This window comes from Ictalurus punctatus, chromosome 5, assembly GCF_001660625.3.
Source record: "Ictalurus punctatus breed USDA103 chromosome 5, Coco_2.0, whole genome shotgun sequence".
Lineage (NCBI taxonomy): Eukaryota > Metazoa > Chordata > Actinopteri > Siluriformes > Ictaluridae > Ictalurus > Ictalurus punctatus.
Window position 1 is genome coordinate 1,721,685 of NC_030420.2, and position 18,687 is coordinate 1,740,371.

Consider the following 18,687-nt stretch of genomic DNA (forward strand, 5'->3'; position numbering starts at 1 on the left):
GAAAACTCTCAGTGCTCTAGATGGCCTAAGGCTGACTAAGGCTTGCTGACTATGTGAGGGGTTTAGTGGTGTATCTATGGTGGAGAACGGGGTTGTCTTTATGAATTTAATTTGCCAATTAAACTTGAAAAGTAAGATTTTCTAGCAGACCCCATTTGGATATTAAGTATTTTCAAATTGTTTTTATAGATAGCTTGGTGAACTATTAGCTTTGTGTGCTTCCATTGCCATTCTGCTCCTTCTCTTATTAGTCTTACAATGGAGCTACTATTTCTCCAATGGTCAGCTTTAATTATCCCAGAGATAGTTTTTATTTATAAGGGTGCAACAGAGTTAATACTGACAGAGGTCATCCTGACATTAAAGCTCTCTGTGAGTGTCTGATGAAGGAAGTGAAAGAGGCCGGAGAGAAGATATGAGCTCCATGAAGGTCGCAGCTATATCAGCAGTGAGATAACGCTTAGTGACAGTCCTCTTATCACTCACAGTGTTAGTACATGCTGAAATTTCAAAGAAGACACAATAGTGGTCAGAAATGACAATGTCAACTATTTTTGGGTCATTAATAGCACCACATGTTGATAAATGTGCTTGAATTTCAACAAGCTACTTGTTGTAAAGGTGCCTCAGGATATGGCAAGGATTCCCTGTAAAAATGACCTCTGGAATCCGTGGATTTCCTGCTCACCAATGGAAAAAACTGGACAACCATTGTTTCTCTCCTTGGGTTGAAGGGACTGATTGACAGCAGATATTATGAAATGTGGTTTGACTTTATACACACATGCATTATCATATCCTCAAGAGCCAGACAGACATTGACAGACTAGAAATAGCTGACGGGTATCTGTAAAGATTTTTGTCCAATTATGTTCATCTCTATGGGTCACTGAACTGCTCACCAACATGCATCTGCATTTACATTTAAAAGATTATATTTTAGCTTATGGACCTGTCAATGCATTTTAGTGCTTTCATTTTTAAGAGGTTCGAGAGGGATTTTAGGGCACTATCATAACAACAGAAGCATTGAAGTTCAAATCAAGAGGCATTTTCAGCAGAACCAGCAGCTTTATATGTAAATGGATTGTGATTATAGTTATAAGATATATATTATAAGTTCTTGTCCAATACCAGTCAGAACCAAAATTCATATTTGTATACCAGAGGCTTTACACCCATCTCTGAACATCAATGAAAAGACACAAACAGTATATTTCTGGGAAATGCATCATTATTTTAAGATGAATATAGACATTTTGCTGATTGTTCCGGTTTCAGTGTGCATGCAATGGAGAAAAACTGTAATGTGAAAATCAAGCACTCGTAAGAAGCAGAATTAAATACACAGTAGCAAAATGTGTTTGTATAAGAAAATAAATTGTTGTGTCTCTCTCTCTTTCTCCTGCTCTCTATCTGTTCAACTTGTTTTCAAGGAATGTTTGTCATAACAAAAGAGGAACATGATGACCCTCAGTCTGACAAGAACTTCCTATCTGTTTATATCTTTAATGATTTTACATTTCTGCTCTGCACACTGTGACTGAAGATAGATTTACACACTAAATTAGCTTAATTACTGGGAATCAGTGGCTGACTGGTGGTTATTAAAATAGGGGAAGTGCAACTTACTATAAAAAAAATATTAGAAAGAGCAGTTAACAATAATAAATATAACAAAGCAATATTTGGTGTGACGACCCTTTCCTTTAAAAAAAAAAAAAAAGTAGTCTGGTGTAAAACTAGCGCAGTTTTATAAGGAAATGAGCTTTAAGTTTTATTGAGCATTTTGCATAACTAGCCAGGGATCTTATGGTTCTTCTGGAGACTTTGACTGTCACACTTGTTTCTAATTTTTGCAGAAAAATCCAGCAGCCATCATTGTTTTTTTGTCTAAAAAGTGTCTCTTATCACTTAATATACTGGTTTCTTTACTGAAATACAAACATTTTTCTGTAGCATTTAATTTATGATGGTTTACAATGTTTTTTTACTGACTCAATAAAATAGAAGTCATGAAATAAAAATCTATGACAAAGCAATAACATAAGACTTTTGCACAGTACTGAGTGTGATATATATATATATATATATATAGGAGACACTTGACAGAAATGCTTCTCATGATCCGAAAAACCTTTTGATCTGAAGGTGTATCATTAAATTATATTTACAGAAAAAGGTATTTGTTTAAACGGACGACTCGGGGCGAAATATTCCGAAAAGCAGCCGATTTCCACAGTCATGGAAATTCTAGGCAAAAAGGGGGTGTACTTTGAAGATGCTTTGAATACTTTGAAAATAGGAAAGTATTTTGATTTATTTTGGATTTTTCATCACAACATAATTCCCATAGTTCCATTTGTGTTATTACAGAGTTTTAATGGCTTTATTATTATTATTATTCTAAAACGTAGGAGGGAAAAATAATTATATATATATATATATATATATATATATATATATATATATATATATATATATATATATATATATATATAGTTCTTAATTTGTATATCTGCTGGTCCCAGAACACTAAGGGTAGTGGTCCGGCAGGTCAGAAGGTACGCGAAAGGTCACAGTTCTTGAACTTACAGACATGTAAAAGTGCTTTGAGTATCTCACGTAGCCAACAATATTTAATGCTGAGAGTCGTGGGAATGGTCACCAAACTGCTGCTTCTGCTCGCTCTCTTGGACTCTTGCCTTTTTCAGTATTTTGTTTGTGTTCGAAAATGGTGCTAATGATAACAGCTTTTCTCCACGACACACTCTACAACTCATGCTATGTGACTGTAGGCTTTGCTTCGTGACAGTGAAATTATGTGACCTTTGTACTTGAAATGATTACATTATGTGAAAGAGGCTTTGACTTATCTGCAGTATTTGAGCATTTCTGTTGTTTTTTTGTGGTTTGTTTTTTTTTTGCATTTAGTGAATTAAAAACTGAAACTATTTGTTTTGATAATATTTCTGTGGGAGACTCTACATCCAGCTACAGAGGTGCTGGATCCATATAAAATGCAGGTGTGCTATGTTTTACAGGTTCTGGATACAAACACACATATTAAATTAACACACTCATTCACACCTAGGAGGAATGTAGAGCCACCAATCCATTTATTGGCAAGTTTTTTGGGATGGAGGAAACCAGAGAACCTGGAGGAAACCCAGACCAACAGGAAGAGAACATGTGAAACTCTTTACAGAAAGTAACCTGAGCTCAGGGTCAAACTGAGGACTCTGGAGCTGTGAGGCTGCCAATCTACATGTCCGCTACAGGTCCAAATATGTCCCCTGGCTAGGACTTCTGCTAAATTGTGTAGTGTAGTGCTGGATGAACTGTTTGAGTAAGAAAATAATTCCTGTGTTATAAGAATAAAAAATCATTCCAGTGTTCTGTGTTGTACGTTCAGATGCGAGGACATCACTTCTTTTTATCGGATGGTGTTTTATTTAAGAGAATAAAAACAATAGAAATGCTAGTGTTATTGAGGTCTAGACTGATAAGATGAGGCATGTCAGCGTAACATACAGGGCAAGGTCAGGAGAAGCGAAACAGGAGTGTGGTGATAGCAGCAAGCATCTAACCCCACTATAAACATTTTTGGGAAGGGTGGAGGCCAATAAATACCACAAGTGATCTCAGATCATCATATTCGGTCTGATCGTGTCTGATTTTGTTCCAGGATGGGCTTTTCTCAAGTTCTTTTTGGAGTTTTTTTGCTTTTTCCAAGCATCATAGCACAGATCACCACCACAGACACGTAAGATCTTAATATATTTTTCTGGTTTTCTCTGAGAGCCTTGTAGATTTAATATGAAGAGATTTATAGTACAACTGATATGTTTGTTAATATTGTATGAATGGGATTTCCTCAAAATAGCTCGAATGAATGAAGGGCTCATAACATAAAGTAATAAACTGAGGTTTGTTGAAGAGTCTGATGGAGAATTGGTCAACTCTATCAAATGAAAAAATTAAAAATAAACCTCATAACTACAGCTCTATACAAAGGTTTATCCAAGACTATTCCTTAAGTGAGGAAAATAGGTAAACAATGTAAATGTGTACATCTGAACATCACCTGACCTCCTGCTGTCTTCTGTGTTTCACCTTCCACCTGATCCTCGCACTCCAGTCCCCGTCCGAGCTTGCCTCCAACCAGGTACCGTAACAATATAAATGTTTACATTTGAGATATTCTGAATTAGTGATGCAGGTATTCAATGAGGCTTAATATGCTTAAGTGAGAGATGTTTAAAAATATGTGCAAATATTTATCACAAAGTGCAAGTGAAGCAGGCTTTCTCAACCTTTTTCAACACCATCAGTAACACCATTTAAAGGGCTCAAAATTCTTAGCTGACCCCCCCCTTAAAAAAATAAAACCACAAAAGATAGTATTAGTGGAGATATTAGTATATTAGCATATGTAACTGCTGTAGGCTACACGTATAACATCATGAAAATGATAGTATGTACATTTTATTTTGTAGTGTTTCTTGCTAGAGCGTCCAGCATTGTCATGCAAAAATACACTTTTTAAAAATTATTTTAAATAAGGACTTCACATGCTGTCTGGCGTAAAGGCCACTTTTATTAAAATGCTGTCACTGCTGTGGTCCTGTGCAAAATATGCTATCAGTAATATTATTATATATTATATATGCTTATAGAGTGCAGTTGCTGCTACAAACTGTAGAGATGGTCAACATCAAAAGGACAGAGCATCACTAAGTAGGAACTAATAAAACTATTTTCCCTTTTTTTTGGTCAATAGCTTTTACCTCTTGGCCGTGACCTCCCAGGCTGTAGGGGGCACCACAGAGAAGCTATGTATCACGGTGAACCCCTATGAAGTAGTTTCATTGGAAGTGAACCTGGATCTTAATGGCAACAGAGTGGTACTTCTGAAAGAAATATTTATTAGACAAGGATACTACCGCTGTATCCCGTTCCAGGTCAGACGCCATCTTAAAACATTTCTCACCTCACAGGCAGGGATTCTTATCTCCAGTGATGTGTCTAAATGTTTCCCATCTTCTCTAGCTGATGATTTTGATCCTCTAAATATGTTTACATGAGTTCAGGTTTGTTAATTAACAGATGAAGTATCAGAAAAACACCTCTGATTTAAAGAATATTCAAGTTGATTTTAATGGAAATGTAATAGGACAAATAAATAAATAAATAAGCTATAAATATTAACAGTAATGTTTTTGCAATTTAAAGCCTGGTTTGATGTATAATATTGATAATATTGATTTTGATAACACTGGATCTAAAAAATAAAAATAAAAATAGTGTAATGTTTTCTAAAGTTGCTATGTGTTATGATTTTGCCGTTTTGTTATTAACAGGTTCCTGTCGTAAGCGTGGAATCAGTAGCGTCTATTGACATTCAGATAAATGGAGAAAGCACATCCCTGTACAAGACAACAAAGATCCTCATCAAACCTCCGACTTCTCTGATTATCATTCAGACGGATAAACCCATCTACAAACCAGGACAAACTGGTAACACTCTCTACACGGATTTTCACACTTCCTGCCCTCTGTTTTCCTAGGTTCCTGCCCCAGAGCTGCCCTGACCACGCCCCTGATCACTAACATGCAGCAGTGTCAGCATATTCCTCTTTTTGTCTCAGACCATTGTCTTGTAAAAATATGGAGCAAATACTGTAGAAACGATAATGTATTAGAATTAGAATATTAGAGTGCATTAATACAAACTGTGATTTGCAGCTGCAGTACTGTCAGAGCTGCTGTTATAGAAAATTAATTACCTTTAGACCAATCACGATCCAGAAAACAGTCTGGTATCACGAACTGTATTGTTATAAACTCGAACAGCTTAAACTCTTGCGTGTTTCACTCCCCTCACTTTCTAATTTCATTTACCATCTCAAAATCTTTTAGTCCTTCTAGTATTATTTATATTTTAATGGTCATTTTGACCTCTGTCAGTATTTTAACTTGATTTGTCATGTGTCTATCTGCCTTTAACTGCCAGTTACTCTGTAAAGCTCCTTTGTGACAATGTCCATTGTTAAAAGCGCTATACAAATAAAATTGAATTGAACTGAATCTAATGAAATTATTTAAACCTGTATTAAAACCAAATCAATTTCAGAATGCAACAACATTATAGATATTATCTTTTATTCTCTGTAGTGATGTTCCGCATCGTCTCTCTTGATTACAATTTCCTCACCTACAATCAGACGGTACGACAACTTTTACCATTTCTCTAAAATACTACTAAAAAATACTCTCATTGTATGTTTAACCTGCTTTTATCTTTTCTTATTGTTTCAGTTTCCAACAATAGAAGTGCAGGTACAGTGATGTGTGAAAGATTCAACACTTATTAACTGGGCACTTTGTGTATTTATGACTTGCTATGTCTTTAAAACAATAATCAGTGCATTTACAGGCTTTTGCATTAGAAATCTTATAACTATTATTCTGATGCTGCTCTTATTATAAGGTTGTAAGGAAAAAAAAACTGAACATGGTATTCTCATTAATGGATGTTTTTGAACTGGACTGAGATCTAAGAGTAGTGTATTTTGTTGTTGTGTTTTTATTTCATTTCAGGACCCAAATTCGAACCGCATTGGTCAGTGGCTGAACGTGCCCTCGTACGGCAGTGTTGTGGATCTGTCATATCCCTTGAACTCTGAGGCCACAAAAGGATTTTATGTCATCACTGTCCGGAGCCAGAAAAATGAAGAGAAAAGACAATCCTTTGAAGTCAAGGACTACGGTCAGGCTCAGTTTATCTTTATAAATGTCCTTAGAATAAAATATGTCTAATCTTTATTTTAATGATTGGTAAGAACAATATTGATAGAAATACCAGTTATTTTGTATTTTTATTTTCTTAATATGTCCTGGATACAATGTTTGTAATATACAGTAAGTATGAATTTAAAAATAACTTACTTATTATTCAGTAGAGAAATTGATCCAAACCTGTTACACTTCCGTCGGCAGATGGCGCCGCGGCTGCGAAGCGCAAAGACTGCTGCAGAAGCGCATGTGCATGAGACTCTTGTATGGACGGGCGCGGGTCGTTTGTGTTGATTTACTCCAGCTGTCTGTGTTTTAGTTGAATTATGTTGGTTATTTAAACCCCTCGTGCTGCTGTGCATGTCGCGCAGGATTATTTGTTTACGTGAATTGTGTTGTATGTACGTTTGAATGCAAGGGCGTAACCATGTTGTGGACACTGGGGGGAACTCAGCGGGAGGATATAGAAGTGTAAATAACGTTAATGGTCAAAACCTGGACCTGATGTTAGACTAGCCTACTTCGTGGATGTGCAAATATCAAAAGTTATTTGACGTTCTTAAGAACAAACCAAGCCATGATATGAGGCCTTCTATACTAAGCTGAGGTTACTTACTATGTAGTAAAAGCTCGTATGTTCTGCTGCACTTTTCTACACTTGGCTGCTGTTTCCATTTCTTACAGACTGAGCTGCTAAAATTGTTGAGTATGGGCGCAACCAAGTGTCCAATTGGAGGGGGGGCACACACCTATTTTAACACACCTATTTTACAAACGGAAATATATTAAAAAGGAATAGACATAAATAAATAGAATAGATGAAGAAAAGACAGATCTGTTGGCAGGGTTCATTAATTAGGGACATATAAAAAATATTTTGTACTGTATATTGGGGGGGGGGGGGTGGTTGGTATTGCCTCAACATTGCGGGGGTCACGAAACCGCCAAAGAATGCGTGATTACGCCCATGTTTGAATGGTGAATACGCTACGTGTGCTAAGCGGTCTTGCTTTCATGTCCTGTTCAGTTTCGACTTGCTCAACTCTGCCGCTTCCAAACGCAACGAGAGCTGCTGCAGCAAGCCGGGCCACACGCCACGTTGCCCCCGCACTATTTACCCTGCCCCAGCTGCCAGAAAACAACACCAGGCTACGCGGGCAGCAGAGCTACCCTAACTCCTGGGGCTTCCCACTGCAGGGGAGTTACACCACTTTATGCTGCCAGCCAAGCTACCCTAACTCCTCGGGCTTCCCACTGCTGGGGAATTACATCACACTGCCCAGTCCAGAACCGAAGGCAGGACTAGAACTTTTTTTGGGGGGGGGCAACGGCAACCTCAGAGCTCAAGCGTGAGACCTATGGGGAGGTCTCACGCATAGAGCTCCCTCCTGTGGTTGACATGGTGACCTCAGAGCTCCAGCATGAGACCTATGGGGAGGTCTGAGCTGTGGAGCTCCCGCCGGAGGTTAACATGGCAGCCTCAGAGTTCCAACGTGAGACCTACGGGGAGGTCTCAGCTGTAGAGCTCCCTCCTGAGGTTAACATGGTGACCTCAGAGCTCCAGCGTGAGACCTACGGGGAGGTCTCAGCTGTGGAGCTCCTGCACACCGAGGAAGCTGTCCAGCCCCGCTGAGGATGTCCCTCCAAGCTCCAGCCCTGCTGAGGACGTCCCTCCGAGCTCCAGCCCCGCTAAGGGCATCGTCCAGAATTCCAGTGCCGCTGAGGATGTCGTCCAGCGTTCCAGTCCTGCTGGGAGAGTGGCCCAGCGTCTCAGGACGGCGCCCCGACTTTCAATCCCGCCAGGGGTAGTTCTCAGTCTGTCTGCTGCCCGGCAAACATCGCCTCGTTTTCCCACACAGTGAGAGACTGCTCACACAGGGGCCCGAGCCGCCGTTGGAGGGGGGTGCTCGTTGGCGCTCCTCCCGGAGCGCCTCTGGAGGGGAGTTCTGTTACTCTTCCGCCGGCAGATGGCACTGCGGCGGCGAAGTGCAAAGACTGCTGCAGAAGCAGTTGTTTGTTTTGATTTACTCCCTGTTTAAGCATTGGTTGATTTAATCCAGGTGTCCGTGTTTTAGTTTAATTATGTTGGTTATTTAAAGCCCTCATGCTGCTGTGCACGTTGCACAGTATTATTTGTTTATGTGACTTGTGTTGTGTGAGCGTTTGAATGGTGAATACGCTACGTGTGCTAAGCGGTCTTGCTTTCATGTCCTGTTCAGTTCCCTGCACCTGCTTCTGCCTCAAGTCCCGTGTCGTGACAAAACCTGTTTTATGGAAATAGTATAATTTTTTTCTTTTTGACAAAAAAATCAGTAGCATACCAATTTTATCAAGTTCAAAATTTCTAATATCCCCTTCTCTAGCTACATTTTATTTTAAATCACTAATTCCTAATTATTCTGTAGTGGAAAAAAAAAACATTTCACCTGTGTTTTTCTGTTTTACTTATTAACCAGGTTGCCACTCATTTCTGTATTTAGGGGTTCAAGCACCTGGTCAGAAAATCTATGTGGATGAGGTTTACTGTATATGGTTGAATAAAAAATAAAAACAGTGAACACTTTTATGCATAATACAAATCTATATAATGAATTATTTCAATTAACGATCTAAAATATAAAAACATTAATGATGTGAAAGCCAGGAGCGTGTTTGGACGGTCAATTTGGCCGGTGACTGCATTTTTCTAGATTATGCAATAAATCTGTTATAAAGCTCCATGTAAAACATTTAGAGACATACGACTGGGTTCTAGAAATAATCCTTGTCAAATCTGACCATTTTGAACACAGTAATAGAAGTAAATGAGAACAGAGTAAATTAAATGATGATCACCTACTAAACAACACAATTCAGATTAGCAGCTGTATTTTAGCACTGCGTTTATTGTCTCTTTTAGTTCTGCCCACGTTTGAAGTGACGGTCCAACTTCCTCCAGTCATAACCATCCTGGACACACAGGCTACGCTGAAAGTGTGTGCTAAGTGAGTGTTCAGTACTCAGTAATGTTCTTTCTCTTATTTTTTTTTTTTTTTAACAATACAGTTGTAACATACCCAACATGATGTCCATACTGGAAGTCTGACTTACAAAATTAGGAAATTATTGCAAGAAATGAAAAAGCTCAAACATTTATATTGGAAAAGTTATTTTTTGCTATTGCTTCACTTACATTTTTTAAAAAATGCGTCATTTATGTTCTTATACTTTTTTCCTTTCTCTGCAGATATACATACGGGAAGCCGGTGAATGGGACGGTGAAGGCCAAAGTCTGCCATAACAGCTACAGATACTTCTGGTTCCCACCAGGAAGCACAATGCTACCAGACATCTGCAAGGACTATATATTCAAGGTATATCAGCTTACTCTGAAACCAACAGAATATGCTCATAAGTGAAACAATAACGCCTCCTCAGATACTCTTCTGAATCAAAACAATTTTGTTTGCAAATTTTTCCAACGCTAACTTTTGCATTACCTTCAATATAAACCATTTCATTCACTTTTGGACAGAATTGGGATGTATGTAATACAATGTTAGTTAATGTTACTGATGGTGTTATCATGCTGAAGTTAACTAAACAGTGCATGCATCAGTATTAAAACTACTATGAAAAGGGATTATTAAGTAAGGATGTATTTCTTATTCATTTGTTTTTTTAATCATTTACTATTTATTTTTACTTTAGACTGACAGGACAGGCTGTGGAGAAATTGTCTTAAATCTGAATGAATATGCTTTAACTGATTCACGCTATCAAGGTGTAATCAACGTTCAGTGTGAAGTGGAAGAATATGGCACTGGTAAGATATTCCTAAAATCAAGCCTCTTGTAAAAATGCTTTCTTTATACTATTAATTAAGATTTAAAGTTTATATTATTATTATTATTATTATTATTATTATTATTATTATTATTATTATTATTATTATTAACATTATTATTATTATTATTATTATTATTATTATTATTAAGTGTGCATGCATCACACCTCCAGGGTTAAGGGTTAGATTCCCTCCCTGGGCCTATGCCTGCAGAATTGATGGCCGCAACACGTCTCAAAAAAGTTGGGACTCGGCAACAAAAGGCTGGAAAAGTAGGGGTTAGTAAAAATATACAGCTGGAGTTTAATTGATTAACAGGTCAGTAATGTGATTGGGTATAAAAAGTGTATCTTAGTCTTTCATAAGTAAAGATGGGAAGAGGATCAGCAATCTGTGAAAAACTGCATCTACAATTTGTGAAACAATTTCAGAATAATGTTCCTCAATGTAAAATTGTGAAAACTATGAATATCGCATCATCTACAGTACTTCATATCATCAAAGGATTCTGAGAATCTGGAGAAATCTCTGTGCACAAGAGACAAGAGTGAAAATCAATATTGCATCTGGGACTTTCGAGCCCTCGGGCGGTACTGCATTAAAAACAGGCATGATTCTGTAATGGAAATCACGGCATGGGCTCAGAAACATGTCCAGAACTCATTGCATTTGAATACAGTTTGCCATGCCATCCACAAATGCTGCTTAAAGCTCTATTGTGCAAAGAAGAAGCCATATGTGAACATGACCCAGAAATGTCACCATCTTCTTTGGGCCAAAGCTTATTTAAAATGGACCAAGGAGAAGTGGAAAACTGTTCTGTGGTCAGATGAATCGAAATTTTAAATTCTTTTTGGAAACCATGGATGCTTCGTCCTCTAAACTAAACAGTACTAAAGAGGAGAGGGACCATCCGGCTTTTTATCAGCATTCAGTTCAAAAGACTGCGCCTCTGATGGTATTGGGGTGCATTACTGCCTATGGAATGAGCAGCTTGCATATCTGGAAAGGCACATCAATGCAAAAAGGTATATACAGGTTTTAGAGCAACATATGCTTCCATCCAGATTCCATCCCATTTTTACTTCAGAGAGACTTTGTCTCTCGAGGATACTCTTTTTATACACAACCAGACCTGTTGCCAATTAACCTAATTAGTTACAAAATGTGCCTCCAGCTGTTTCTTTTTTAGAACACTTATTTTTCAGACTTTTGTTGCCCCGTCCCAACTTTTTTTGAGACGTGTTGCGGCCATCAAATTCAATGTTACCTTATTTTTTTCGTAAAATGGTACATTTAATCAGTTTAAACATTTGCTATGTTTTCAACGTTCTATTGTGAATAACATATGGGTTTATGAGATTTGGAAATCATTGCATTCTGTTTTTATTTACATTGTACATATCGTCTCAACTTTTTTGGAATTGCCATTGTATATATTACAGACACAGAGTGGTCAAGGTGTTGGCTTCATTGTACATATAAGAAATCTGTCTGGGGGAAAACAAAAACTTCCAGTGCATTTTGTGCTGACGGAAAGCAGAATGTGAAAAGACTATAGGTTGGGTTATTTAAACATCATTTTAACTCCGTGTTTACCCTGTAGGTGTGACTCTGACTGCTTCAGGCAGCTCTGTTATATCATCTAATATTGTGACCATTTCATTTGAGAATTCACCAACAGTGTTTAAGCTCGGAATGACGTATGAAGGACAGGTAATTTCATTACTGACCTTTAAAATTGTTTACTTTTTGTTAATTGGCTTCTTTGCTAAACATTAATAAAGGCACTGAGCTAACATGAACACCTCTAGCTATCTGTCATTACATAGCAAAGCAAGCAAGTGTGCTAATATTAGGCTAAATATTACATTGTGTTCCTAAAAATCTAGCCAATTTTGCTTGCTAGTGTAATTAAACCAGTGTCCAGTTTCAATACCAGTTTATTTAATGTTTGTATAACTGTTTTACTGTGTAATGCAAATTAGTAGTTGACTTTTTCAAATTGTGTTACTTTGTAATTAAATCCATAACATAAAATAAGTTTCCTAGACAGATATTTAACATTGTGCAAACTATTGTGTGATTAAAAGCAGTATTTTGGGCTTAGTCAAGGTCTGTGATAAGTTAATTGATTTGATGATTTTGTTTCTGATATTGTCCTCTGATGTCCCTGTCCATTTTCTTTAGGTTAAAGTGACCGGCCCAAACGCCAGTCCAATGATAAATAAAGTAGTGCTTCTGACTGTAAGTTATAGTAATGTTAAAAATTCAGTGTGGAGTCTGGTTACAAATGACAAAGGCATCGCAAACTTTTCCCTCGAAACTCAACAATGGGGTATGCAGCAAGTCTCTCTTCAGGTGGGTGGAGTCTTTGTTTTTCTTTTCAGTTTTTTTATTTTATTTTTCAAAAACGAACTCTTATGTGAAATGTGAAAGGCGTCTCCATCCGCTTGCAGATTAAGACGGCAATAGAGATTTATTGTTTACAGAGTGTTTCAAAAGTTTTTACAGGTGCCAAAATGATTAGCAGTTGTATGGTTTTATTCATAAAGAATGGGTGCTTGGTAAGGCATGGCACATGTCTACTTGGGAGAAAGCGACCAATAATAAAATGAACCAATGAAATGAAACTCTAATAAATTCTGTGAACTCTATTATTTAATTTTTTTTTTAGATAATTTCTCCTGTTAGCTTCTAATATGATGTGGTGCCTTCAGCTAAATAATTTATAAACAAATTTTGGATAGACATCAACACAGGATCTACAACAGACACAGAGTATGTGAACTATATCTAGGTCCCATACATTTATACGGAGATATATGATTCATTTATGTTGTTCAGTCCACTGAAATACTTTGCTGGTTCCACATCTAGACAGCGGAGCACCAGCTGATGAGGCCTGATATAACAGCTATAAAGATTTGTTGCCTCACTTTCTACTAAATGTATTATGACAAAAGAATGCAGCTTTTTGCAAAATTGAGAATTCAGCAGCACTATGGTTTAAATATATGTAATATGTTAGTTTTATTTTTCTGTTTTTCTCTAATTATTCTTTTAAACAGGCAGAGTATGAAACCACTAACAGAAAAGTTGTATATGTGGCAAATCAGCTCACACCATACTACCCCACAGCCTACCTCCATCTTCAGCCTTTCTACTCCAAGAGCCTGAGTTTTATTAAATTGAGAAGCAGCTCGATGCCTTTCAGCTGCGATAAAAATGCTGTGATTGAAGCGGAATATATGATACATGACAATATACGCGTACAACCCTATATGTTCTTCTTCTACATGGTGCGTTTGGCTTTCACTCTAACATTTATTTATAATCAAGAAACTTTGTAACCCATGGATTTCTAGCATATATTGTATAATGCTTGTCTTTGTTGTAATTTTCACCAGCAGAGTTGGAAACTACAGTTTCTGTACTAACTGAACTGAGCACTTGTACTTAATCAAATTCTCAGTCCTTGTATGTTTTCAGTTTTTCATTTAAACCGTCCAAGTAGGTCTAAGTTTTAAAAATTATTTTTTAAAATTTTAATTGAAATTCATGCGTTGCAATTCATGCATCTTAATTTTATTGTGTAGGTGATGTCTAGAGGACATTTGGTTCAGCAAGGACGTCTTTTGGTTACTATACCCTCAGGAAAAGGTTAATACACATCACAAACATCACACCATCCATATATTAACTTCCCATGAATTTTTAAACCAATACAGTTTTGCACCAAGGTAAGTGCTGGAAAACATCTGGGTTACGCATGTAATTCTGTTCTCTGGGAAGGGAACGAGACAATGCATTTAGCATAACAGTACGGGGGCGCCCTTGCTCACTTCTGAAGCCTGTGTAAAATCATGCCTCTATTTATAGCCTTGCCAGAATCAGGTGCTGTGGCAATTAAGCGCATCGCGTGGTATAAATATGCCACCTGTGAACCCGGCCATCAGCCTCTATTATCTGAAGCAAAGACGCAATTCATAGGCCTATCCCAGTATGACAAAGCTATGCAACGTCTCATTCCCTTCTCAGGAAACATGGTTACATGCGTAACCCCGATGTTCCCTTTCAAAGGGAACTCCACACTGCGTTTAGAATAACAGTATGATAATGAGAATATCCACTCCATCATACCGAGGGTATGGCCTGTTTAAAAAGACCCAAGCCTGAGGGTCACTGCAAGACACTCGAGCCCAGGGTGGAATGAATATCCTGACTGTAATAACTAAGGAATGTTTGTGGCGTAGACCACCTTGCAGCAGAACACACATCCTGTAAGGATACACTTTTGGACAAAGCCTTTGAGGAGGCAACCGCCCAAGTGGAATGAGCCCTTATGCCCAGAGGCATAGCAAGACCATGCACCTTATAAGCAATAGAGTTTGTATCTACTATCCAATTAGAGATGCTCTGCTTTGTCACAGCATCAACTCTACTGTTGCCGTCAAAGCAGACAAGCAGCTGCTCCGACTTACACCAATGGCCAAAGCAGTGGATGTAAGTACAGAGAGTCCTTACTGGACACAGCATGTGCATCCTCTTTTGTTCTCGTGTGAGGCATGGAGGAGGGCAGAAAGCCTGCAACACCACAGGGTACCTAAGGAATATAATCTGGCCTAGAATACAGGAAGGCCTTGGCTAATCCAGAGGCAAAATCAAGGCAGGAAGGCGCAGCAGAAATAACTTGTAGATCTCCTACTTGCTTGAGAGATGTCAGGGCCAGCAGAAGAGCTACCTTTAGAGTCAGAACGGCCCTAACAACCTCATGTCCTTGATACATCCCTCAATGGCCCCTCAGGACCGCTTTTCTTTGTCTGCTTGAAGCGTCTTTTGTTTCTTTACACAAACAACCTACATGCAGTCTTGCTGAAGATAATAAGGCTGACTGCGGGGTTCACAGGTGCCATATTTATGTCACACTTAATTGCCACATCACCTGATCAAGGCAGGTCTATAAATAGAGGCATGATTTTACACAAGCTTCAGATACCGGTCACGTGTGCAAGGGCGCTCCCCTACTGTTATGCTAAATGCACTGTCGAGTTCCCTTTGAAAGGGAACTTTGTTTTAATGTTAGATACATAGCCTAAATTCTAATTGGGATATTTGTTTACATTTTTCATTTGATTTTGTTCTATTATTATTATTAACCTGTAAATGGCACTGTGTGGCTGGCTGATGCACTTAAACTTTGAATATTTATCTGTTTTGTAGCAGAGATCAAAGGCACACTGTTTCTGTCACTGAGGAACATGCTACAGTTTTCCCCGGTTGCTCAGGTGGTCCTGTACACAATCCTTTCCAGTGGTGAGGCTGTAGCAGACAGCATGAACTTCCCTATTCAGCTGTGTTTTGCTAACAAGGTCAGAAATTAATCATCGCAGGTCACAATCCTTGTTTTGCCCTTTTCGATACGTGGGTCTATAAAATGACCCAGTTTCAAATAGATATGTGGATACAAGTTATTTTCTTTAGAGACAGAGCAGTGGCCCTAGTGTGGGGCTCTAGCAGAATGTTAAGCTCCTTAAGCTAACAGACATTAAGGCAAATACCCCTTCAGAGCAACCTCATTTCAGGCACTGACCACAGCTCATAACCCTAGGTGAGTAGAGGGAAGTAGATTAACTGGTAAACAGACCATTTTGTCCAAAAACGGAACATCTTCTTTAACACCATGGACCAGTACAGCAATCGTAACACTGCTTCTGCTGACCCAATCTGTTTGTCAATCTTGTGCTCTGTTTTTCCATCACTCAAAACTACTTAAATCTCTGCCAGATCAACAGTCTTCTCCTCAACTGAAGGGAGTTAGGGACCTAGAACTTGAAGGTGCTGGTTTTCATCCCACTCCACTCCCTTCAAACTTAGCAGCCAAATGTTTTAGAATGGATTATTGATTAGGTTTAGGATTATGCCAAAAGAACAACACCATCTTCAAATATTTGTAATAGTACTAGCCCCCCATACCAAATAACTCTCCAACCTTGACTGCGTCTTGATGTCCCATCCATGAAAAACATAAACAGGGTTTGAGACCAGACAAACCCTTAATGAGGTTCCACACCTACTTTAACACCAAGAATACAGAAAATAGATCTCTCACTGTGCTCATACAGAGACTTGATTGCAGCAGCAAGATACCTTACCTGAGCTCCTGCAATACCTTTCCCTTCAATGTCAAAGCACATGATTATAGGCCTTCTCCAAAATCCATAAACACCTGTAGATTGACTTAGCATACAACCATTGTTTATCCCAAACCTGTGCATGAGTAAAGAGCTGGCCCATGGCTTATGAGGAAACTGCATGATTCTTCTGGATTGTAGGTTCAACTGTAAAATGGAGTATCTTCTATAGATCCCTGGCATGGACCTTTCCTCAAAGGCTGAGGAGTGTGATTCCCCTATAATTGGAAAACACTGTCTCGTCCATGTTTTTTTTTAAAATACTGACCACATCCCACAAGAGCACCAACCCAGATCCCCGTGCAACATTAAAGAGCATGTTAACTGCATGACCGCAACCTTGTCCAGCCTTCAACTCCTTTCAATTCAGATCTCACCAAATCGCATCTGATTTGGTGAGATCTGAATTGAAAGGTGGCATCCTTGCCACTGAAGAATGAAGGATTCTACCTGCTGTTTTAAACTCAGACCAGAGATATCTGGCAATGCCAACTGAAGGAAAAAATGTTCATAGGGTGAGGAGTTCCTCGAACTGCTACTCAACAATCATTCAGCAATGTCCTAAGTTTTCTTTCAAAGGCCTAGCCCCACTTCTCTACTCCCGATACCCTGGTTAGCACCTTGTGACCATCAGTTTTCAGTTGGCTCTGCACTTGGGTTCTATCTGCCTTCATAGTGGGGATGGTGTTCTCAGGTGATTATTTTATAGTGATTCACAGAGTTGAATTTCCACCAAAAGCAGAGGTTTGTGCTGAGGCAAAAGAGTTTTATAATTAAGATGCTGATAGACATCACATTTCCATTTAATATAGCAACAAGACAACTCTGTGAAGCAACAGTTTAATAAGTATTACATTTAGTATTGAACTTGACAATACCTGAATAAAATATTGGTATGTTGGTTTCGATAAATTACAAATTCTTGCATTGACCAGAAGTTTATTTATTTATTTACTTACTTACTTACTTACTTACTTACTTACTTACCTACTTACTTACTTACATTGTTGTGGTCTTTCAGGTGTCTCTGAATTTCTCAGAATCATCGGAGCTTCCTGGTGCTAAGGTGTCTTTGATCCTGAGAGCCACCCCAGGATCACTGTGTTCAGTGAGGGCCATCGATCAGAGTCTGTTATTGCTGCGACCAGAGAATGAGCTCAACACGGAATCTGTATGTTGAATTCAACAAAATGTCTTTGAGTTTACTCATTTACATAATAACTTGTTTTCAATAGGTGCAATGTTGTTAATTATTACAGTGATTTACAATGAACTCTTTTTGAGGAATTACATCACACCTGATTATTCCAGGTGTTCAACATGCTGCCTGTGAAGACGTTATCAGGATATCCATACAACTTCTATGATGAGGATTCATCCGAATGCTGGGGGAGGCCAGTTTATATACCAAACTATGGTAAAATCGATGTGTACAACACGTTTAAAGTAAGACATCATGCATTTTTCAAAAAAAAAAAAAAAACCTTTTTTTGAGAGGCTGGTGAGGGAATGACTTTTCTTAGCTGCTATAATGTAAACGAGAACAGGAACTAACGTTTCACAAATGGACCTATAAACAGTATGAGATACTACATTAAAAACTGTCATTTTTGGCAAATTGCTGTGGTATAAGATGAAGAAAACGTCTGGGTTACCCATGTAACCATCAACCCAAAGTTGATTATTTTCCTATAACATGTCTCCAGGTGTTCCCATTCAAAGGGAACTTCAACGTTGCATTTAGCATAACAAAATGGAAGCATCTCTCGCGTGTGACCGGCTTTGAACCTTGCGTAAAATCAATGCATATTTATAGGCTTGCCATGATCAGGTGACGTTGCAATTAAGCGCGTCGCGTGATATTAATAT

At 38.3% G+C, this 18,687-nt stretch overlaps 1 protein-coding gene across 1 annotated transcript in view; it reads left to right on the top strand.

Annotated features, from left to right (window-relative positions):
* The first annotated feature begins 4,066 nt into the window (after nucleotides 1–4,066).
* LOC108265161 (alpha-2-macroglobulin) overlaps nucleotides 4,067–18,687 on the top strand; it is a 40,374-nt gene continuing 25,753 nt past the window's right edge. The window contains exons 1-12 of the mRNA XM_053680557.1: nucleotides 4,067–4,173; nucleotides 4,784–4,964; nucleotides 5,364–5,520; nucleotides 6,178–6,230; nucleotides 6,322–6,342; nucleotides 6,604–6,772; nucleotides 9,698–9,782; nucleotides 10,025–10,151; nucleotides 13,696–13,804; nucleotides 15,848–15,996; nucleotides 17,840–17,989; nucleotides 18,130–18,264. Of these exons, the coding sequence (XP_053536532.1) occupies nucleotides 4,067–4,173; nucleotides 4,784–4,964; nucleotides 5,364–5,520; nucleotides 6,178–6,230; nucleotides 6,322–6,342; nucleotides 6,604–6,772; nucleotides 9,698–9,782; nucleotides 10,025–10,151; nucleotides 13,696–13,804; nucleotides 15,848–15,996; nucleotides 17,840–17,989; nucleotides 18,130–18,264 (1,443 nt within the window). The remainder of the gene's footprint in view (nucleotides 4,174–4,783; nucleotides 4,965–5,363; nucleotides 5,521–6,177; nucleotides 6,231–6,321; nucleotides 6,343–6,603; nucleotides 6,773–9,697; nucleotides 9,783–10,024; nucleotides 10,152–13,695; nucleotides 13,805–15,847; nucleotides 15,997–17,839; nucleotides 17,990–18,129; nucleotides 18,265–18,687) is intronic.